Source organism: Canis lupus, chromosome 32, assembly GCF_011100685.1.
Source record: "Canis lupus familiaris isolate Mischka breed German Shepherd chromosome 32, alternate assembly UU_Cfam_GSD_1.0, whole genome shotgun sequence".
In the NCBI taxonomy this organism is placed as follows: Eukaryota; Metazoa; Chordata; class Mammalia; order Carnivora; family Canidae; genus Canis; species Canis lupus.
In genome coordinates, this window is record NC_049253.1 from 30,438,399 (window position 1) to 30,462,696 (window position 24,298).

Genomic DNA, 24,298 nt, shown 5'->3' on the forward strand with positions numbered 1-24,298 from the left:
TGCATCACTTGTCATCAGGGAAATTCAAATCAAAACCACAATGAGATACCACCTCACAGCAGTGATAATGGGGAAAATTAGCAAGGCAGGAAACAACAAATATTGGAGAGGATGTGGAGAAACCCTTTTTTCCCTCTTGCACTGTTAGTGGGAATGCAAACTGGTGCAGACACTCTGGAAAACAGTGTGGAGGTTCCTCAAAAATTTAAAAGTAGAGCTACCCTATGGCCCAGCAATTGCACTACTGGGTATTTACCCCAAAGATACAGATGCAGTGAAATGCCAGGACACCTGCACCCCAATGTTGATAGCAGGAATGTCTACAATAGCCAAGCTGTGGAAGGAGCTATGATGTCCTTCGACAGATGAATGGATAAAGAAGATGTGGTCTATGTATACAATGGAATATTACTCAGCCATTAGAAAGGACGAATACCCATTATTTGCTTCGACGTGGATGGAACTGGAGGGTATTATTCTGAGTGAAGCAGTCAATCAGAGAAAGACAATCATAAGGTTTCACTTGTACGTGGAATATAAGAAATAGTGAAAAGGATATAATGGAATGGAGGGGAACTGAGTGGGAAAAATTAGAGAGGGAGACAAAGCATGAGAGACTCCTAATTCTGGGAAACAAAGGGTTGCTTGCGGAAGGGGAGATGGGTGGGGCATGGGGTAACTGGGTGATGGGCACTGAGGAGGGCACTTGATGGCATGAGCACTGGGTTATACTATATGTTGGTAAATTGAACTTAAATAAAAACAAACGTAAAAAAATAAAATAAAAATCAGCACATTTTATATAAAAAAGGAAAAAAAAACTATACTCTCATACAGGTCTTTTTCATGCCAAGGTAAATGCTCCTTCTCCAAACAAAGATACATGGCACATGTACAAACAACTTTGATGGAAGTTCAAAGCAACGTATCTTTAATATGTAGAAGTAAGAAAGACTCAGAAGAAACAAATTACAAAATCAAGCAATTTTAGTGCTCAAAGAAACCTTCAGATCATCTTGTCAAATCCTTTAATTTCATAGAGGTCAAAACTAGAACTCAGAGCAGTTCAGTGACTTTATTCATTGTCAAAAGTTAGTATCAGGCTAAATATAATCTTGTTCTGTTTGGTTTTGTCTTTAGGGCAATTCTTACCTGCAAATATACTTTAGGAGGTTGTAATTGACCACTGGCAAACTCTTCACCTGCTTTGCTAATTCCTTAACACCCTGAGTAAAAAGAAATAGAGAACAAATGTTATCTAAGTGTTGGCCTTGGAATTAAAGCAAATAAAAAATAGGTATACAGGTTTTTTTTTTTTTTTCATTAGTTTCACATAACATCAGTGAAGAATCCTGTCCTGAAACCTTGCCACTATTACAGAGGGCATTTCACAAATATTTTCAAAGATTTTTAAAAGTATTTCAAATATTTCCATAAGTACTATTTGTGGAAAAACAGATGTAAGGGAAGCCTTTTTAGCCTTTTTAGTGCTTGCTAACAGTTGATGAAAAGGGAGGATAGCCTCATTTATAATAAGGTTATTTGGGGGAAAAAAAGTAGCCTTAATGTAGTGAAGGTCTTTTCCGTTTCTGGCGTGCTCAGAACAGACAAACACATGTCTACTGACAAACAGGTCTCTCAAGATGGGCCATGTCTAGGATACACTGGGTGGGATGGAGAATGAAAAGCCTGTTCTTCATGGACATTTTGCAAAGGGATTAATTGCTTGGGTTCTTCTCCTTGTAGACCTTCTAAAATGTAAATGGTCCCAGAAAAACTAATAGATAATGTAATCAAATTTGATTTGTTCTTCTTTCTGAAAAAGGCCAGATGGTAAATATTGCAAGCTTTCTGAGACATATGGTCTCTGTCTCAACTACTCAACTCTCCTGTTGTGGTACAAAAGCAACCACAGACAATATTACACAACAAAGTAAAACTTCATTTTAAAAATAGGCAGCGATTTCAACAAGAGTGCCAAGAAAATCCAGTGGAGGAAACAATAGTCTTTCCAACAAATGGTTCTGAGACAACTGGATAGCCATATGCCACAGGATGAAGTTGGACCTTTCCTCATATCATAAACCAAAATTAACTCAAAATGTATCTTAAAACTTAAATGTAAGAGCTAAAGTCACAAAAGTCTTAGAAGAAAATAAGGGAATAAATCCTGGTGAACTTGGTTAAAGACTTCTTAGATATGACATTAAGAGCATGAGTGACAAAAGAAAAATAGGTAAATTGGATTCACTGCAATTAAAAACTTTTCTGTTTTAAAGGACACCATCCAAAAACTGAAGAGACTTGGAGCACCTGGGTGGTTCAGTTGTTGAGTGTCTGATTCTTGATTTTGGCTCAAGTCATGGTCTCAGAGTCATGGGATCGAGTCCAGCATTGGGTTTTGCACTCAGCAAGGAGTCTGCTAAAAATTCTCTTTCCCCTTCTCTCTGCCCCTCCCCCACATGTGCACATGTGAGCAAGCTCTCTCTCACTATGAGCCAGTAAGTACATGGAAAAATGCTTAACATCATTAACCATCAGGTAAATGCAACTCATGCTCAATGAGATTTCACCTCACATATATTAGGATGCCTGTGGTAAAAAACAGAGATAAAAAGTGTTGGCAAAAATGTGCAGAAGTTGGAATCTGCACACATGGCTGGTGGGAATTTAAAATGACAGAACCTCTTTAGAAAACACAGAGTTACATATGGCTCAGCAATTCTGCCTCCTAGGTATATACTCAGGAGAAATGCAGATATATGTCCATGCCAAACTTTGCACATGGATATTCACAGGAGCATTAGTAATAATAGCCAAACAATGGAAACAAGGCACGGGTGCTACAACTGATAAATGGATGGATGGATGGATGGATGGATAGATAGATAGATAGATAGATAAATAAATAAATAAATAAATAAATAAATAAATAAATGGCATGAAATACTGGTATATGTGGAATAGTGTGAATAAACCTAAAAAACAGTGAAAGAAGCCAGTCACAGAAGACAATGTAATGAATGATTCCATTTATATGAAACAGCCAAAATAGGCAAGTCTATAGATCCAGAAAGTAGATTAGTAGCTGCCAAGAGCTGGGAAAGGGTAGGTGGGCCTGGGATATAAGTATGGGATTGGCTATAAGATGATGAAAATGTGCTGAATATTCTAAAATTAGATTTTGGTAGTGGTTGCACAAATCTTGAGAATGCAGTTGACCCTTGAGCAATGTGGGGGCTCGGGATGCCAATCCCCCCCAACTTGAAAATCCATGAATAACTTTTGTCTCCCTCAAAACTTAGTTACTAATAGCCTATCGTTGACTGGAAACCTTACTGATAACATAAACAGTTGATTAACAAATATTTTGTGTGTTTAATGCATTCTTTGCTGTACTCTTACAAAAAGGTAAGCTAGAGAAAAGAAAATATTAAGAAAATCATAGACAATAGCCAAACTGTGGAAGGAGCCTTGGTGTCCATCGAAAGATGAATGGATAAAGATGTGGTTTATGTATACAATGGAATATTACTCAGCCATTAGAAACGACAAATACCCACCACTTGCTTCAACGTGGATGGAACTGGAGGGTATTATGCTGAGTGAAGTAAGTCAACTGGAGAAGGACAAACATTATATGGTCCCTTTCATTTGGGGAATATAAATAATAGTGAAAGGGAACATAAGGGAAGGGAGAAGAAGTGTGTGGGAAATATCAGAAAGGGAGACAGAACATAAAGACTCCTAACTCTGGGAAACGAACTAGGGGTGGTGGAAGGGGAGGTGGGCAGGGGGTGGAGGTGTCTGGGTGACGGGCACTGAGGGGGGCACTTGATGGGATGAGCACTGGGTGTTATTCTGTATGTTGGCAAATTGAACACCAATAAAAAATAAATTTATTATAAAAAAAATAAAAAAATTTAAAAAAATTAAAAAAGAAAGAAAATCATAGGGAAGAAAAAAATACATTTATAGTACCATATTGCAAAAAATCTATGTGTAAGTGAATCCATGTAGTTCAAATCCATGTTGTTTACGGGTCAACTATATACTAGACTGCACTCAATGTATACTTTAAATAGGTGATTATATAGTATATGAATTATATCTCAATAAAGCTGTTTTTTTGGTAGTTAAGATTTGGTAGGAGGTAATTTAGGTAATTTAGAGAGGAACACAATGAAAAGAGAATATGAAATAAGGCATTCACTTTGCTCATGGAATGTTTGGCCTAATGCAGCACATAATCGTTTAGAGGAACAAAGTAGGCAAGGAGTGCTCATTTCATTTATTGACCTGCATTTTTCTTTTTGATGAGTAGGGGATCAAAAATGGGACCTGAGCTGTGTGTGTAATATCTAAGTGTGCATAATGTCAATAAATACAATAGTGGAAAACAATCCAAGAATGAGACAAAAGGAAATTTACAAGTTAAAAACTAAGAACAATGACAAAAAAAAACAAATGAAGGCTTTTTTTTTAGAAATAGATGCATCCACTTACAGCTTCTTCTTCTTTGCTGAGCAGTTTGGCACAGGACAAAAAATCTTCATACTTTGCATAAGGAATGACCGGTTCTGGGAGTTCTCGGAGATAGAGTTTAAGAAGTGACGCCACTGTGTGTACATCTGTGTTGCTGTGGAGATAGAAGTGTGAAGATATTCTTCAGAGTAAATTTTATATTATCCTGTTTAGCTTTTCATCGAAAACACATTTAAGAGTCAGAATTCTATACGAACTGGCAATTAAATCAGTAAATTCAGCTTTTAAGAGGCACATACTTTCATTCTGCCTTTGAAATGTTACTACAGGTAGAGAAGAAAGGGATCTGGAAGGACTCTGGGAAGTTTCAGTGTGGTTTGAAATATTCAGAAGTTCAAGCACTTTTCTTTTGTCTGTACTTGATGTTAGGCCAAAGTGGTAACTTTGGAGAACAATGCCAAGATACCAGACTTTAAATGAAATATAATACAATTTACAAAAAATACGGAATCCACCTATGCGTGCATGCATGTATTCAATACGACAATTAATCAGTTCTGAATCCTAGCTTCATTTCTTATCCTTTAGAAGACATTGGTGATTGGTTACAGATATCAGAAACTTTGTACATGTTATAACTTTTTAAGCAGAACTGATTTTGAAGATGATTCTCAGCATGATTTCTCATCTAATATTCTAACATAGTTGAGAATCCTTAGAGTCTTCTAGAAAGAGAAGGAATGTACTACAAAAATAAACTATGAAAATACACCTGTCTTTTGTATAATGTGCAAAATTTATTTTTATTCCCTATTGACTACCAGAGTGACAGGATAATTTCTTCAAATATTAATTTACATTTTGTGCTCTCTATCTCTATGTTAATTCATGAAGATGGCTCACAGTAAAGACTACAAGAAGTGAATTTTGTTTGTTTGCTTATTTATTTAGTTATTATTTTGGGTGAGGAGGATAGAAGTGTGGCAAGGAGGAATTGGTGTGCAGGGAGTGAAAGGCCAATTGACCCTGAGAAGTGGAAGAGTGGTGGTGGACAAGGTCAGGGATACTGCAGGTATTGAGAATGAAAATCCCACTGTGCTGCATATCTCCAGGGAGGTAGACCTTGAGAGAGACAATATAGCTGAATTTTCTGCCTCAGTGAATAGTCTCTTGCCCCAAGGGTGATATGGAAGCAGTGTTGACATCACAAATCTACACAGGCTGGGACAATGGGCATCTTAGTTCTCAATTTTGGACTTAGGTTGATTTCATCAGCTATTTCCCACACGCCTACATCATATTGAACTATAGAAAACACAGTGGCTAGGACCCCAAATGGTTAAAAAAGATTATTGCAGCTTGCTTGCAATTTATAATCTAGTGGGACAAGGAATATTAAGTAGATAATAACACACATATTGCAAAGTATGGTGAGTGGTAATAAGAAAAAGTGTTGGATGATACCTAATAACAAGAGAGAACAATTAGGGGTTGGAGGGCTTCTCTTAGGAAATGATGCACAGGCCAAGCTCTGAAGAGGTGTAATAATTAACCGAGTGAGAGCAGAAGCACAAAAGAAGGCATTCCTGATTAAAGCAAGGCAGGTAAACAGAGCCCAAAGTGGGAGGGAACATCCTGTCCTAAAGGAGGAAACAAAAAGCTAACGGAGAGCCAACTTCAGAGTGGGACTGGATGAGGTTTGCCTGTGGGCAGCATTCTCAAGAGCCTGGGACTCCACCCTCCTCTAAATTAGGGCAAAGGCTGAGCTTTTTCATTTCCATGTCAGTCAGTCAGAGCAGATGTTTTGTCAACCATTCTACAGATGTTAAAATGAGGGAGGTGATCTAATAGGGCCTGTCTTCAATTAATTTTGTTCTTTCATAATTATATTTATTCTTTTTTTCTTACAATTCTGAATTGATAGGCAGTATAGAAGTCAACTCAGAGGCTAGTAAGGAAAATAAAAATCACATCTCTGGGACACCTCGAAAACTGTGCCTGAACTCATTAATTCCTCAAATTGCTTTCTTTCTTTCTTTTTTAAGGATTTTATTTATTTATTCATGAGAGACACAGAGAGAGAGACAGAGAAACAGGCAGAGAGAGAAGCAGGCTGCATGCAGGGAGCCCGATGTGGGACTTGATCTTGGGACTCCAGGATCACATCCTGGGCGGAAGGCAGGGGCTCAACCGTTGAGCCACCCAGACGTCCCCTCAAATTACTTTCTACAAAAAATTTTTAAACTGATAGGTCTATCATAGTGTCAATATGTAAGACTAGTTTTTGTTTTGTTTTGTGTTTTGGAAAAAAAAACACTGTATTTTATGCATATCAAAGCCCTTCTGTTTCCCTGGCTAAGTAGTGAAGCACCTGACCTTTGAAGGTACAATCATCAGCACTGACAAAACCACAACCCATAACTACGTTGGTTGTATTGTCTTCAAAGACAACGACCATTGTGTTAGAATTATAGTTAGGTATGGAGAATAATATAAAAAATAAAATATAAAATAAGTATAACTTCAAAACATGGAGTGTTGTCTACAATTTGTATGACCATATAGACAGAATATATAAACATATTTGTGAAAGAAGTGTAATAAGTAAATGGGGCAATAATGAGAAATGAGAAATAAGAAATTCAATGAAAAATCTGTTCTAGTGTTTCAATGACTGAAGTTCATCACATTGACTCCCCCTCACCACACTGTTTTTAAGGTAACTTGCTTGCTACACATATTATTTTGTGTTAGTCTTAACGAAGACTAAGGGGTAGTGCTTAGGACGTGTGAACACTAGATGGCACCATTGCAAAGTTAGAGTAGTCAGAGGGTTCCAACGCTGTGAAGGGTGAAAAGGCTGCAGACTCATTTTTCATCCACCAGCAATTTTCTTAGCACCAGAGCTGCAGCAATGTTCCAAGAATAGAAATATTTGAGCTATGAATCAAGGTAAGAGACGTGGATGGTATGATGATTTTATTCCTTTCCTAAAGTGATACTTTACATTAGCTTTCTAGCATTATAGTACACACCCATACATGGTTAGTTATATAGAAACGATGAAAAAAACGACCAAATACTTTTCTGTGTTTTTTTTTTTTTTTTCCAAATAACAAAGGCTACTAAATATTTACTTGGAGGCTAAAACTTTTAAAAATACACTACTCTCTTTCTGGGGCTTTATTAAACTTAGGTTATTTGGTAGAAATAGAAACACCTACATTTTCCTGGCATTCTCATTTCTGGCTCTGTCCTTTTCCACTGAATGGAAGAAAACAATTACTTCTGGGAAGACCCCAGCATGTGTGCCAGTTCTTATTCACCTTAAGGCGCTCACAGTCCATCTGCCCTTCTTGCCAGAATGCCACCCTCTACAACGGGAAGTCTGGTGCTTGTCTGAAAAATCTCTTCGTATCCACTGTACAAAATGGGAGCCATCTGCATCACACTGTCCAGCCTATTTCTCACTGAAAACCTATGACTTTGACTAATTAATATTTGCTTACTATGGACAGCCAGATAAATACTAATATTGTATGGTAATTGCCCAATGCGCCTAGGGGAATGTGCCATCTTTGTCTCAGAGAAATATATTGTCAGTCTTTACCAAAGTGAAATGATAGGGTGCCTGGGTGGCTCAGTTAGTTGAGTGTCTGACTCTTGATCTCAGCTCTGGTCTTGATCTCAGGGTCATGAGTTCAAGCTCTGCATTGGGCTCCACATCAGGTATAGAGCCTACTTAAAAAAAAAAAAGGTGAAATGACTGCATTGTGGCAAGTCAGTATACAATGGAGAATGAATGAATGAATGAATGAATGAATGAATGAATAAATAGCAGCAGCACACCTATATGTATCTCACTCTCTTGTCAGGCCCTCACAACAGTCCAGTGAGCAGGTCCTGTTACTAACCCTATTTTGGGTACTTGAACAAGAAACCAACCACCCTGGTATGAAATTCTTTCTGGTTAATCACTAAGATATGAATGGCTTTAAAGTCATGCTTTTTGGGTAGAAATTCAAGACTACTTGCAAATGTATAATCAATACACAAACCTCAGGTCTCTTTCACTCATCTGGTGGTAGAACCTGTTTTCAGAAATTAAGGTAAATAATCATGCACATTCTAACCAGTGATGGCAAAGAGGGAAAGACAGGCCCCGGGATCCTGAGTAAAGGAGCCAGCAGAGCAGGAGATGCTCTGTATCATGTGTCCGTTAACTGATCAGCAGATAGGTTTTGCTTTCTTCTTATATTGCAATTGGACTTTACTTCTGAGTCCTGCTTCCTCATGTATAGTCTTTTTACCAACCTGATAGGGAGGATTTCATGAGCCTTTCGATGATCGACCTAATTTTATAATCTCACGTGTGTGTCTTTGGTCATTCTGGAATCTTTCTATCAAAAACAGTTCTGGAATACTTATGATGGGCTTGGCTTCATGCCACATGCTGGGTGAAACAGAAATGGACAACATAGGTCTTTTTGTCCCCCTTGGGTTTATCTCTAATCACCATCAATACTCTGCCATACCATACCAATACCTCATTTATTCTACTTCTTAACACTTCCTGTAAATTCTGCTATTAAGTCCTTGTCAGATGTGAGATCTTAAGAATGTGCTTTACAGTTCCTGGAAATTGCCTGTCCTACTTATAAACTATGTATAATATAGGCCTCTCACTGATCTGAACAGGGATAAAGAAGTCTGACAACAATCCTTCCTTGTTCATCTGCTATCTCCACCCCCTCCTTCCCTGATAAACAGACTCTCATACATGGATCAGTGCAAATGCCTCAGTAATTACAAGTGTAATAATAACACAAGAGGCAAAAACCTTGAAACTTTTAAACCTCAGAATTAGAAATGGGATTTTTTTTTTACTCTGGATGCTATGCACAGAACACAATATAATCTGTTGATTTCACTGAAGAGAATGAATTTCCAATGCACCCACACTGGAAATTATTAAGGATATTGTGAACTTATTTGCAACACACACGCACACACACACACAAGCACACACAGAGTAAGATGACCTAAGCTTCATCTGAAATTAAGAAAAAAGTCATATCCATCAAACTCTAGGGAGAACATTAGATGAGACTTAGGATATTCAGCCACACTACCATGATGCAGACTATACTGTCAAACTTTCTTAAATAACATGTTGTTCTTTACACCCAATTCAAAGGCACAGAAAAGCAGATCTGAAGGTAGTACATAGTTCCAAACTAAACTACATGTTTGCAAGAAAAGTCTGGTTCTGTTCAAACTTATTTTTCTTATGTATCTGTCAAAACTGGTACACTTTGAACTGCAACTTGAATCTGGTTCTGTGTTGTTATGTGTCACCACTGGATTATACACAGCAAGAAGACAGTTTTACCTGTCTGGACTACACTGAATTAGTTCTTGTGCCAAATGAAGCTCTTAGTTTAAAGGTAATGAAGGCAGACAACTGCATGATGATCTCTACTATAGCCTGAGTTGTGCCCCCTCTCTCATTCACATGTTGAAGCTCTAACCTCTGATGTGATGGTATTGGGAGATGGAACCTTTGGGAGAGATAATTGGGGTTAGAAGAGCTCATGAGGATAGGACCCTGGTTTGATGAGACTGGTGCCCTTATAAGACACTAGAGGGCTTTCTCCCCAGCCCCTTGCTCCCTTGTATATGCAAGGAGAAAAGGCTGTGTGAGTACAGGGTGAGAAGCCAAAAAGAGAGCCCTTATCAGAACCTGACCAAGCTGGCACCCTGATCTCAGACATCCAGGCTCCAGAGCTGTGAGAAAATAAGTTTCTGTTGGTTAAACCACCCAGTCTGTGGTATTTTGTCATGGCAGCCTGAGGTGACTAATATAAACTCCCAAATCTGTATCTCATGAGCTTACCTATAAAACCATGAATTAGTACTGTTAAAGTACTAGGTAATGAAATGTTAGCAGAAACTTAGAAATGTGCTTTCAGATAATGTGGATTTATGGAAATATTGTCAGATCAATGTGATAGAGAAAAAAGTGATCTTGGTTGCACACTAGAGTCTCATGAAAAGTTTTTCAAAATGCCAATGATTGGGTCCTATATATTCTGATATCATTGGTAGGGGCAGTGAGATTTTTAAAAAGCTCCTCAGATGATTCTTATGATTGAGAAACCTAAGTACAAAACATGTAAGCTCAACTATCACTTTTCTATGATAACTACAAAGTATACCTCTTTACACCAGACCTTTCTTTTTTAAAGTTTATCTATCTATCTATCTATCTATCTATCTATCTATCTATCTATCTATCTATCTATTTATGAGAGACACAGAAGGACAGAGGCAGACACACACACACACACAGAGGCAGAGACATAGGCAGAGAGAGAAGCAGGCTCCATGCAGGGAGCCTGATGTGGGACTCAATCCCAGGATTCCAGGATCATGCCCTGGGCCAAACGAAGGCTGGCGCTCAACCACTGAGCCACCCAGGCATCCCTACACCAGACCTTTCCATTGAATTTGTAGATGTTCTGTACATATTTTGAACTCCATGTAAACAAAGTTGGATAACAACAACAAAAAACCTTGCAATAAAATTATTCCTCCTTTGCCATTTTCTCAACCATGATGGCATCACCATTCACACAAATAAACAAGAAACTCAAGAAGTCAGCTTAAGTTTTGCTTTTCCTGAGACCCTAAATCTTAACAGTGGTTAGCTCAGACTGAGCTGCACATTGGAATCCCCTGGAAAGTTTTTAAAAATACTCATGACTGGATCCCATAAATTGTCATGTAAAACCTGCTCAAATGAAGTTCAAATCACTCACCTCCATTAATGTAATATAATGCTCACTGGTTTTTATGTTGCAAGTCTGTCTTCCTATACTCAGTTCCCTGAACATACACATATAAATGGTAATTGTTAGGAACAAATAAACATAAATGACAAGTAAATACCTTGTTGTATAGCTTTTGAATATTAGATTTGAGTGAAAGGGCAAATGTATAAGCATATGTAGATAAATATACATCACAAAGAAACAATATGCTTACTTTATAAAGTAGTCATTAGAGTTGTCATCCTTTAGTTAGTTTGAGCTAGAGAACATTGATTCACTTTATAAATAGCTAATATGTTGAAGTAAGTTAAAGTAAATCCCTACATTAAAGAAAGAAGATAAAATCTGACTTCCTCTGCTATAGTAACAAGATGAGTTTATTGGAGGGGAAAGGCTAGTGGGATTGACGCATTTATAAGGCTTGATGTAGAATAGTCACAAAAGTTTCCTTAAAGCAGTATTAGATCAATATAACTATTTTAACAGGTTACCTTGTACATTTATATGCATACACTTTCAAAAACAATAACAAAAAACTATAACCTTAAACTTCAGGTAGCAGGTAAATTCTGGAGGTCCAATGCACAGCATATTGAATATAGTCAACAATGCTATTTTATAAACTTCCAAGCTGCTAAGAGCCTTGATGTTAAAGGTTCCACCACAAAAAAAGAAATTATAGAAAAAAATATATAATTATGTGACTTGATAGGGGTGTTAGCTAACACTATGGTGGTGATCATATTGCAATACATAAATGTATCAGACCAACACATCATATACCTTAAACTTACACGATGGTATATGTCAATTATATCTCAATAAAAATAAATAATTTTAAAAGAACCTAAGTGTCATTGTTTACTTAATTAATCAACATGGCTATTAAAATGAATTAATATGTCCCTCCAACTCTGGCGATTTGGGACCTAAGTACCAATATTATATACAAATTTACCTTCGAAGCAATATTCAAATGCAGGTGATACAGTCTTGTACTATAGGTGACACATTAATATTGTCCAAACTCTTAACAGCCAAGTTATAAAAAATTTTTCCTATAGAAATTAAAGCTGAAGTTAATGAAGCCACAAAGATTTTTCTTATTAAACTGAGATCCTACTCATATCAATTATGCATATAATTGCTTAGAAAAAGGATTGACCTAAGAAATTATTTGAAAGTCACTAATGATAAAGAGATTAGGGGTTAGGGATAGTCTTTTTACAAACCACAGAGGTTCTATTTTTAGTGTGTGGGTATCTCTACATCCTATACATACACACATAACACACAGATACTGCATACATATAAATATATATTTCGTTCTTTGGAAATCTAGTAACGCATGAAGAAAACTAAGACTTTTCTTGATTGACTATACATGTTGGACTTTGTTCTCACTAATTAGTGCCAGCAGATCTTCACTGCATTTATGTATAATTGTTTCAGTAAAAAGCTCAAGACTTTAAAGTTCTACAGAGTATCTATAGTTGCCCTTAGATGAAGGAGACAGTTTGCTTGCTCAGCATTTGTAGTAAATATGAGCATTCTTAATCTAGGTTGGTAGTTATGCTGAAGTAATATCTATACATTAGCACTTTCTCTGGCTATTCTATGGAGCATAATTTCCTAAACTCACAAAGTATAAAATAAATGCCAAAATGTAAGAATGATTAAAAAGATTAGATTATTGTTGACTTAGATTACCTATTTTTAGGTGAGTATAAAGAGACTACTCACAGTAACAGATATAAAGAAAATTCACTTAGAGAAAATATAAAATTATACTAAACAAATAGCACTTACTATTTAATGAATTATGTGACTATATGAGGGAGGTGGGATAAGACATCTCTTGCTCACCTCACATTTCCTCTAGGAATGGCTCATAAATAAAAATAACTGGAAGAAATACTTTATATTATCTATTCGGATTTTGTAAGTGGTGAGCTTCCAGTTGTTGCTTAAATGGGATATGCTATCTTTCCCAACATTTGACTCCTGACATACAGACCCTGAGGCATTCTTTCAGAGAGAGTTTACATGACTCTACCAATTTCCATGTCTTTACATTAGTAAATGTATATATCTGAGACTTTATCACATAGCTCTTTCTTGTTTCAATTGTATCAAGGGCTTGAAGTGCTATGGGTTGTAATTTCAGTTTCATATAATCCTCAAGATTTTAGCAAATAGCTAATGAACCTGGCTTAGCTACAGTAGAGAAGTTACAGCTGCATTTAGTTACTTCACAATTTTATACTGTTTTGCTTACATGTTTTTCCCTTTACTAAACTCTGCAGAAGGAATTTCAGGAGAAACAAAAAAAAACGTGATCATCAAAATACATTCAACAATTTATTTTCTTCCTAGAGAGATTTCAGAATATGCAACCAGGGATTTCTCAGAAAAGTATTGTTGAGGTTCTGATTCGAGGGGGTATATTTATGCTAAAAATGTATTTTTAAATTTTCTTATTAGCATATAACACCTACATACATACTTCAATCTTTCTATTTTAAAATAAAAAATAAAACAGAGCCAAATATCACAATAATTTTCTAGCTAACAAAGACTAAATAGCAACTATATATATATATATATATATATATAATATATGTATATTTATTTATTTATTGGAGACACAGTAACAACACTGACTTTATTGCATATTGCCCATTTCCTTCCATAACTGCCAAACATTTGAAGAATTTTGATTATCTGATTCTGGGATAAACAATAAATCATGAAAAATTCTTTTCCAGAAAACTTATTTTTTTCTAGTAAAGTCAGTAAGGTAGAAAACAAAACCTTTGTGTCTTATAAAGGAGCAGATTAAATATAAGCCTGGTTTTACATAGTTGAATCTCTAACTAATAGTGCTAGAAGGAACTTGAAAGGATTTGCTGATATATCCAGATGAGTCTAATTCCCAAACCATCCAAGTCCATGCAAAACTCATTCCTTCTCTGAACACTTCAACAGTCTTTTGTTATAACACAAAAGCATTCTTAACATATAGGCTAAATGACATCATCCCAGATTATTTTTATGGATACATATATTGAGGGAGAGGACAAAAAGTTTTAAAAAATCCAGCTGCATATTTGTTGTGAGTCTCATATTAAAATCTGTCACACTTTTTGTTGGAAAGGATACTTTGCTCCCACAAACACAGAAATTTATCATATTAGCTCTGTTTTCTACTTGGACCATTTTAGGAGAAGTCAGTGTAAGTGGGAAGTATGGTGCATCCATATTCATGAGAGCATTTCTAGAGTACAAAACAAATAAAGGTACTGGACTTAATTTAGAGCTGTGACCCTTATGAAATTTTAAACCCATTCATGAGATTATGACTCTACATTGACACAGGTGGACATTTTGCTTCAGTGGACAAAAATGATATTCTGACAGAATTTTAGAAGTTGTTTTGAAACATGACAATTTTCAGGCTTCCTAAATTGTAAGCTATGAAAAGAAGCACAGGGTTTGTCTACTTACTGAGATATTAGAAATACTGGCATCCATTCATTCAATAAATATATTCAAATTGTACTTCTTATATCCATTTATTCAACTAAGGTTTGTTGAGCACCTACAGTGTGTCAGACATTTTTCTAGGTGTTAGGGATAAATAAGGTGATCGAGGTTCATAATTCTCCACTTTCTGTAAGATCTTATTCTATATGAGTGCTATTTTATGAATACAAAGTTTTAAATGAATATCCACAGTGACATCCTCATGGGTATGAAGATTCATGCTCTCATAGTATCACAGTTATTTATCTCAATCCTAAATAGATACTCCCAGAACATTATTATTGATTCTTCAGCAATTTTCAACCATTTCCTTATAATAAATTATCAGGATAATCAAAGAAATCAAACGTTTTAAAACCATAGGACTTCTAAAGGGCACATATAAATGATTCATAAGCACATAAAAAGATAAGCATTAGGGAAATGCAAATTAAGACAATGCTACCATTTCACACTCACTAGAATGGCTAGAATAAAATATTGGCACACTCATACATTGCCGGTAGAAATGTGAAATGATGCAGCCGCTTTGGAAAACAGTTTGGTAATTCCCCAAGTGTTAAACATAGCTATGACAAATCTCCTTCTGGGTATATCCCCAAGAGAAGTGAATGTGTATGTCCACACAAAAACTTGTACATGCATGTTCACACATTATTTATAAAAGCCAAAACATGGAAACAACAGAAATATCTGCCAACAGATAGATGGATAAATAAAATGCAGTGCATCCACAATATGAAATTCTATTCCTGAATGAAAAGCAACAAACTACTGATATATGTTACAATATGGACAAACCTCAAGAGCATTATGCTAAGTGAAAGAAGCTGGATACAAAAGACCATATATTGAATAATTCCATGTCCAGAAAATGGAAAATCTATAGAGACAGAAAGTGAAATAGTGGTTGTCTAGGGATGAGGGCTGCTGGAAATACCAAAGGCATAAGCGATGTTATTCAGGTGATGACAATATTCTAAATCTATATGTAGTAATGTCTGCATAACTTGGCAAATTTGTCAAAAATTACTGAATTCTACCCTTGCAGTGTGTCTGTCACATGATATGTAAAATATGACTCAATAAGTTTATTTCAGAAAAACACATCCCTTTAAGGGATGCACTTTCACCAAGCTCAGGCAAGAATATTTACAATCTGGGCAGCCCCGGTGGCCCAGCAGTTTAGTGCCACCTTCAGCCAAGGGCATGATCCTAGAGACCCGGGATCGAGTCCCACATCAGACTCCCTGCATGGAGCCTGCTTCTCCCTCTGCCTGTGTCTCTGCCTCTCTCTCTTTCTCTTATGAATAAATAAATAAATAAAATCTTTTAAAAAAGAATATTTACAATCTGATTTCTAAGACACATGCGAGCATCCATTTTCAGAATGTAAAACCTTGCAGGAATCTTATTTCTTTAAGTCGGAATTGCCATGGAGATTTCAAGACAGAAATGAAGATACCCTAGATTTAAAACACTGAAGACAAGAGTGTAGCGATAGAGGGAACATTCCTCAGCATCTTAAAAGCCATCTAGGAAAAGCCCACAGCAAATATCATTCTCAATGGGGAAACACTGGGAGCCTTTCCCCTAAGATCAGGAACAAGACAGGGATGTCCATTCTCACCACTGCTATTCAACATAGAACTAGAAGTCCTAGCCTCAGCAATCAGACAACAAAAAGAAATAAAAGGCATTCAAATTGGCAAAGAAGAAGTCAAACTCTCCCTCTTCACAGATGACATGATACTCTACATAGAAAACCCAAAAGACTCCACCCCAAGATTGCTAGAACTCACTCATACAGCAGTTTGGCAGTGTGGCAGGATACAAAATCAATGCCCAGAAGTCAGTGGCATTTCTATACACTAACAATGAGACTGAAGAAAGAGAAATTAAGGAGTCAATCCCATTTACAATTGCACCCAAAAGCATAAAATACCTAGGAATAAACCTAACCAAAGAGGTAAAGGATCTATATCCTAAAAACTACAGAACACTAATGAAAGAAATTGAGGAAGACACAAAGAGATGGAAAAATATTCCATCCTCATGGATTGGAAGAATTAATGTTGTGAAAATGTCAATGCTACCCAGGGCAATTTACACATTTAATGCAATCCCTACCAAAATACCATGGACTTTCTTCAGAGAGTTGGAACAAATTATCTTAAGATTTGTGTGGAATCAGAAAAGACCCCAAAAAGCCAGGGGGAATATTACAAAAGAAAACCAGAGCTGGGGGCATCACAATGCCAGATTTCAGGTTGTACTATAAAGCTGTGGTCATCAAGACAGTGTGGTACTGGCACAAAAACAGACACATAGATCAATGGAACAGAATAGAGAATCCAGAAGTGGACCCTGAACTTTATGGTCAACTAATATTCGACAAAGGAGGAAAGACAATCCACTGGAAAAAAAGACAGTCTCTTCAATAAATGGTGCTGGGAAAACTGGACATCCACATGCAGAAGAATGAAACTGGACCATTCTCTTACACCATACACGAAGATTAAATGGTTGAAAGATCTAAATGTAAGACAAGAATCCAATCAAAATCCTAGAGGAGAACCCTTTATGAACTTGGCCACAGTAACTTCTTGCAAGATACATCTATGAAGGCAAGAAAAACAAAAGCAAAAATGAACTATTGGGACTTAATCAAGATAAAAAGTTTCTGCACGGCAAAAGAAACAGTCAACAAAACTAAAAGACAACCTACAGAATGGGAGAAGATACTTGCAAATGACGTATCAGATAAAGGACTAGTATCCAAGATCTATAAAGAACTTATTAAACTCAACAGCAAAGAAACAAACAATCCAATCATGAAATGGGCAAAGGACATGAACAGACATCTCACAGAGGAAGACGTAGACATGGCCAACATGCACATGAGAAAATGCTCCGCATCACTTGCCATCAGGGAAATACAAATCAAAACCACAATGAGATACCACCTCACCCCAGTGAGAATGGGGAAAATTAACAAGACAGAAACAATAAATGTTGGAGAGGATGTGGAGAAAGGGGAACCCTCTTGCACTGTTGGTGGGAATGTGAACTGGTGCAGCCACTCTGGAAAACTGTGTGGAGGTTCCTCAAAGAGTTCAAAATAGACCCAGCAATTGCACTGCTGGGGATTTACTCCAAAGATACAGATGCAATGAAACGCCGGGACACCTGCACCCCGATGTTTCTAGCAGCAATGTCCACAATAGCCAAACTGTGGAAGGAGCCTCGTGTCCATCGAAAGATGAATGGATAAAGATGTGGTTTATGTATACAATGGAATATTACTCAGCCATTAGAAATGACAAATACCCACCATTTGCTTTGACGTGGTTGGAACTGGAGGGTATTATGCTGAGTGAAATAAGTCAATCGGAGAAGGACAATCATTATATGGTCTCATTCATATGGGGAATATAAAAAATAGTGAAAGGGAATAAAGGGGAAAGGAGAAAAAATGAGTGGGAAATATCAGAGAGGGAGACAGAACATGAGAGACTCTGGGAAACGAACAAGGGGTGGTGGAAAGGGAGGTGGGCGGGGGGTTGGGGTGACTGGGTGACGGGCACTGAGGGGGGCACTTGATTGGATGAGCACTGGGTGTTATGGTATATGTTGGCAAATTCAACTCCAATAAAATAAATAAATAAAAATAAATAAAACAATGAAGAGTTGAGGTTCAAGCATATTATTACTTTTGCTTATCATATAAAATGTTAGAATCATCATTATCATCAACATCATGATACCTATGACAACGGCAATAACTGTGCTAAGTGCCCTCTTCCATTGTATCATTTCTTCTGGTGTTTTTGTTCCATTTTGGTTTATTTATTTGTTTAGTTTGTTTTTTTAATTAAACTTTTTATTTTATTTTAATTCCAGCATAGTTAATATGCATTTTGTTTTATTTTTAAGTGCATTAATACAACAACCCTGTGGGTTAAGCATTATTATTTTCATTTTACACTAGTAAGATGAGTAAACTAGGTGTTTTGAGAAGTCACTAGTCCCAGGTTGTTAACTTCGGTAGTAAATGGTGGGGCTGCCTGAACTCTTACTCTTACACTGCATCCTTGCAAATAAGTATATTAACACCAACTGATATGCCAAATACTGGGAAACTTCTTGTTAATTGACTATTTTTATTCATAACTCAATCTGGTTTCAGTGGAAGTGAGTTCCAAATTTACTCAAAGATAAATTTATTCACAATAATCAGAATGACTAAAATTAATAAGTCGGGAAATGACAGATGTTGGCGAGGATGTGGAGAAAGGGGAACCCTCCTACACTGTTGGTGGGAATGCAAACTGGTACAGCCAATCTGGAAAACAGTATGAAGTTTCCTTAAAAAGTTAAAAATAGAACCACTTAGGACCCAGCAATTGTACTAGTAGGCATTTATCCAAGGATACAAAAATAGCAATTCGAAGAGGTACATGCACCCTAATGTTTATAGCAGCAATGTCCACAATAGCAGAAATATGGAACAAGCCCACATGTCCATCAACTGATGAATGGATAAAGGTGCCTAGGTGGCTCAGTCGGTTAAATGTCTGCCTTCAGCTCAGGTCATGGTCTCAGGGTCCTGGAATCTAGTCCTGTTTTGGTCTCCCTGCTCAGTGGTGAGTCTGCTCTTTCCTCTTCTTCTGCCCCTCACCCCCAATCATGCTCTCTCTCTCTTGCTCTCAAATAAAATAAAATTAAATTAAAAATTAAAAATGTGATATATATATTCCCATATACATATATGTAGGAATATTACTCAGCAATCAAAAAGAATGAAATCTTGTCATTTGTTTTTTTTTTTTTTTTTTTTAATTTTTATTTATTTATGATAGTCACACAGAGAGAGAGAGAGAGAGGCAGAGACACAGGCAGAGGGAGAAGCAGGCTCCATGCACCGAGAGCCCGACGTGGGATTTGATCCCGGGTCTCCAGGATCGCGCCCTGGGCCAAAGGCAGGCGCCAAACCGCTGCGCCACCCAGGGATCCAAATCTTGTCATTTGTAATGACATAGATGGAACTAGAAGATATTATGCTAAGTGAAATAAGTAGTCAGAGAAAGACAAATACCATATGATTTCACTCATATGTGGAATTTAAGAAACAAAAGAGAAAAACATAAGGGAAGGGAAGGAAAAATAAAATAAAAACAGAGAGAGAGGCAGACCATAAGAGATTCTTAACTACAGGGAATAAACTGATTGTTGCTAGAGAGGAAGTTGGGGGTGGGATGGACTAAATGGGTGATGGATATTAAGGAGGGCACTTGTGATGAGCCCTAGGTGTTATATGCAAGTGATGAATCACTAAATTCTACCCCTGAAACTAAAAATACACTATATGTTAACTAACTTGAATTTAAATAAAATTTAAAAAAGAGAAGAAGAAGTTAAAGAACAAAGATATATTGAAAGGAAAGTGAAACTCATGTCCTTGCCTTCCAATGCACAGGCTTTTTAGATACATCACCAAGAGAGTAAGCATAATGAAACATGACAGATTTCTAGCTAACAACCTGTACTCCATAAAATATTTAGTAAATATCCATTCATGTGAAGATTTTCCATATAAAAATATTTTCCTTTAAAGCTCATTAATTTATCAGACCCTATGTTTACAAATGGATTTCATGGAACCCTAGTGAGTTACACTCATTGTTCAAATTAGATAAGAAGCCACGTGCTCCCGGAAGCGGGCCTGTCAGTGTTGCTGAAGAGTGATCTGAAGTGTAGGCTATTCCAAGTACAATGCCACACAGACAGAACACTATGTAACATCAAAACACACAACAGGAACGTTAGTCCTTTTCTTATTATCTTTCACCTCTTCTGATTATATCAAGTAGGAAGTACCAGTTGGAAATGAGAGCAGTGTTGAAGTGGTACTAATACTTGCCAATCTCTGTTTTTCTCAAATAAACAGAAGGCCCTAGGGCCGGACTTCGGAAAGCAGCTGATTCAGCTGGCATTTAACATGTCTTGTTGTCATTGCATTTATGATATAGTGACCTTGCAATTTACAATGAGTGGTGCTGGTTTTTCAACGAACAATAATGATATCAAGTTCCTTTTACAACAAGATTGATAAAACAATGAATAAATTTAAAGGAAAATCATGATGGTACTATGGGAATGACAGAAGTTTGGGATGTACTCTAAGGCAATGGTTATCAAATCTGGTCACACCATCATAATACCTAAGAACTGCATCAAAAAATAGGAAAGTTAAAAGTCACCTACAGTTAAATAGTTGTTCAGGTCATTGCAGGGCTGACTCCTCTCCTAGCTTCAGAGAATCATGTAAGGTGCTAAAAACAGGTAACCAGTTTACCATCTACACATTCAGGGTTTGCCTTAGGCAAACTTCTGGGAGTCAGTTCTGCGCTTTTCCAACTCTTCACCTATCCGTATGCCCTCAAGCTACCTACCACTTGCTTTTTTCACTTTCCTCCATCAAATCCTACCCGTGGATCCTTTATTCACACTATGATACAGAGGCTCTGTAACCCTATAGGTTGCTACTGAACTCCTCAGTGTTTGATTTTTCACACGGATCAAAGCATAAAGGAGCAGGGAAGTTCTTTTTAGATTGTTCTAAAATTTCAGGCCCATTTCAGCAGGTAGGAAAGAACATATTTTACACATTAACTGTACACCTCAGAAAATAAGTTATTTTTCAGAGTAGCTTAAGACCAGCCTAGCTGAGTCAGAACTAACATGCTACTCTTCAACCTCAGTGAGGTTGATTTTCTCTCATTTCATATATGAGAAAACTGAGGCACGTCACTTCAAATGAGCATTTCTTCTTGCCCCACACTGCTGTACTCTATAGTGTGGCTGGTATTCTCCAAGTAATGATTTGAGAATCATGCACATAAGAATTACTTGAGGATTTGTTTGAAATTCAGATGCCTACGCATCCCCCAACTTTCTAAAATTGCAATGAGAGACAGTGGGGTGTGAGCATCTGAATCTTGAGACACCTTGCTGGGTCATTCTTACACAAACTAATGTTTAAGAATCTCTACTGTCTGTCCTGCTCTCCACTTTCACGTCCACTTTTTATAACTCAGCTCAGTGATATTCAAAGCTATATAGCTACTCAGAAGATAAAAATTGAAATATGTGTCTGGCTTTTCTGCCTTCTAAATTTTAGACTTAAAAAAAAAATCTCTGTACAGTTGCAGTTGTTTTGCAATTCTAATTCTGTCACAAAAACAAATAAAAACCAAACAAGATGGTAGAAGAGGAGAAAGAGGGTCAAGGACAAAATGAACAGAGTACGTGGGAAGGTGTCAGGGGTAACTCGGACTATCTTACAGGATTCTTGGACAGAATTTGTAAAATCATTGACTTCTACAGCCTTCTGTCCTTGCCCTTATAAGGGTGTTGTGTTGTAAAGTGCATAGTTTTTTTGTTGCTGACAATGAAAGCTTTGATGGTGACGCCCACATGGTCATTCTTGACCTTGTCTTCCCAGGAATTCCAAAATGTATCTTCTTTAACAGCTGATGCCACCTGGAGCACTTTGGAAATGAAAGAACATTCCGCTTCTAATTTGATTTTACACATTCTGTATTTCATTTTTATCCCCTCAAAGTGGGGAAATTTAATATAAAATGTTATGATTTAATTTGTTTTCATTTCTGAGCAGATATAATAAAGAAAAGAATGGTTAGTAATTATTATATCTGTTGTTTTTTACAGTTGACATAAATTGATAAAATACAAATTATTTCAGGTCAATGAAAATGTCCTTTCTCACAGAATTCACTTTGGTCGAGGAGTCTGTGGGAATATGTCATCCAACTGTAGGAACAAAAAGTCATGCATACATGAAAGTCTTAAACTTCAACCTCAGAACTAGGAAAATAGCATGAGATAATTAAAGAACAGAAAGTGCATGGTTTAATAAAAGCTAGTACATGTGCCTACCTCTCTAAATTTAAATAATGTATCTTCCAAATTTCTTCTTCTCAAACTATCTTTTTTTCTCCCATAGGACAACATACTTCTTCTCATTCAAATATGAAATATTATTTTCCAAATGGACCCATAGCTCCAAAAGCACAGGCCAATTTTTGAATATAGATGGTTGTTAGCATAGGACTGTTGTGTACAAAAGATTGAAAATGACAGATGCAGAATTAGAAAGCAATGCACTGATATGATGATTTATTACACAGTCCTTGAAATTATGTTTGTGAAAGCTACTTAGTGACATGCAAGTTGTTCATGATATAATGTTAAGAACAGGAAAGATGTAAAAACTGTGTGATTCCAATACTTTGTATATATACACATCTGTATTTAGATATATCTGAATGTTTAAGTTTCTACATGTTTACTTTTTTATACATTACATATAGCAATAGCTTCCTAGGTTATCTACTTTTGAAATATTCCTCCTCCCTTCTTCTATTTTTCTATATTCTAAATTGTATACAAAATGTAATAATTTAAAATACAATCTTAATAATATTTAAATTAAATTTTAATAACACTTTATACTGTTATAATTTTAAGTTATTAAGAAAGTTCACTTTAAAAATCTAATTTTAGGGCTTCATATTGGAGCTTTAATAACAGTAGGCCTTAAAATTATAATTAGAGATTATCTTTGCAGAATTATTGTGAGAATTCCTCTCTACATTTTAACATACATGGAGATGAAAGCTACATCTTGTTGACTCTTCAGTGAGATATAAGCATTTTGAGGCTACACAGGAGAATACACTCATTCATTCTCGCTCTGTCTCATATTTCACAATGAAAAATTTCTATACTTTTCTTTACATCCTAATAAATATTGAAAACATCATACACAGTCTATATTTTAAACTTATACCCTTTTAAAAATCAGTTTGATGGTGAACGTTGGTGAAACAAACTCTAACCAAATGTTCCAAGACAGTTTGTTTCCACTCCTGAAAACCAAAACCTGAGCTAGCTAGTACTTGGCCATGAGAAATTTCAAACTCAGACAATTAAATGAAAAAGCACATGGAACAGACTACGTGTTCTGAAAATAATCTTACTCTCCTTGGGAAATTATGGCTTATTTATTCTCCTACCAGTGTAGTTAACAATTATATTTTGCCACAAATATGTGACTCTGTTCTTTCTATTTCCCCGTTCATGGATCTGGAAGTCTTTTTTTTTTTTTTTTTTTAATTTTTAATCAACAGAATTCAGGAATTCACATATGTGCCTCCCTATGACAGGACTCAAGCTTGACAATTTATTTATCAAAACAAGGATATTTAGATTGCCAGAATGTGATATTGTGATACAATAAGAAATATATTTTGTGTTTTTTTTTTTTTTTTCATGGCTCCTGGTCAGAGCTCCTAAAATCCTTCTAATTTTCTAAATGACAAAAGTAATAGAAATATCTTTTGTTATGG

At 36.3% G+C, this 24,298-nt stretch overlaps 1 protein-coding gene across 10 annotated transcripts in view; it reads right to left on the reverse strand.

Moving 5' to 3' along the window:
- Positions 1 to 24,298, reverse strand: part of ARHGAP24 (Rho GTPase activating protein 24) — a 743,240-nt gene that overhangs the window by 23,542 nt on the left and 695,400 nt on the right. For all 10 annotated transcript variants that reach the window (XM_038582212.1, XM_038582211.1, XM_038582218.1 and 7 more), the window contains 2 exons: positions 4,507 to 4,639; positions 1,153 to 1,226 (listed from right to left, as the gene is read on the reverse strand). In XM_038582212.1, the coding sequence (XP_038438140.1) occupies positions 1,153 to 1,226; positions 4,507 to 4,639 (207 nt within the window). The remainder of the gene's footprint in view (positions 1 to 1,152; positions 1,227 to 4,506; positions 4,640 to 24,298) is intronic.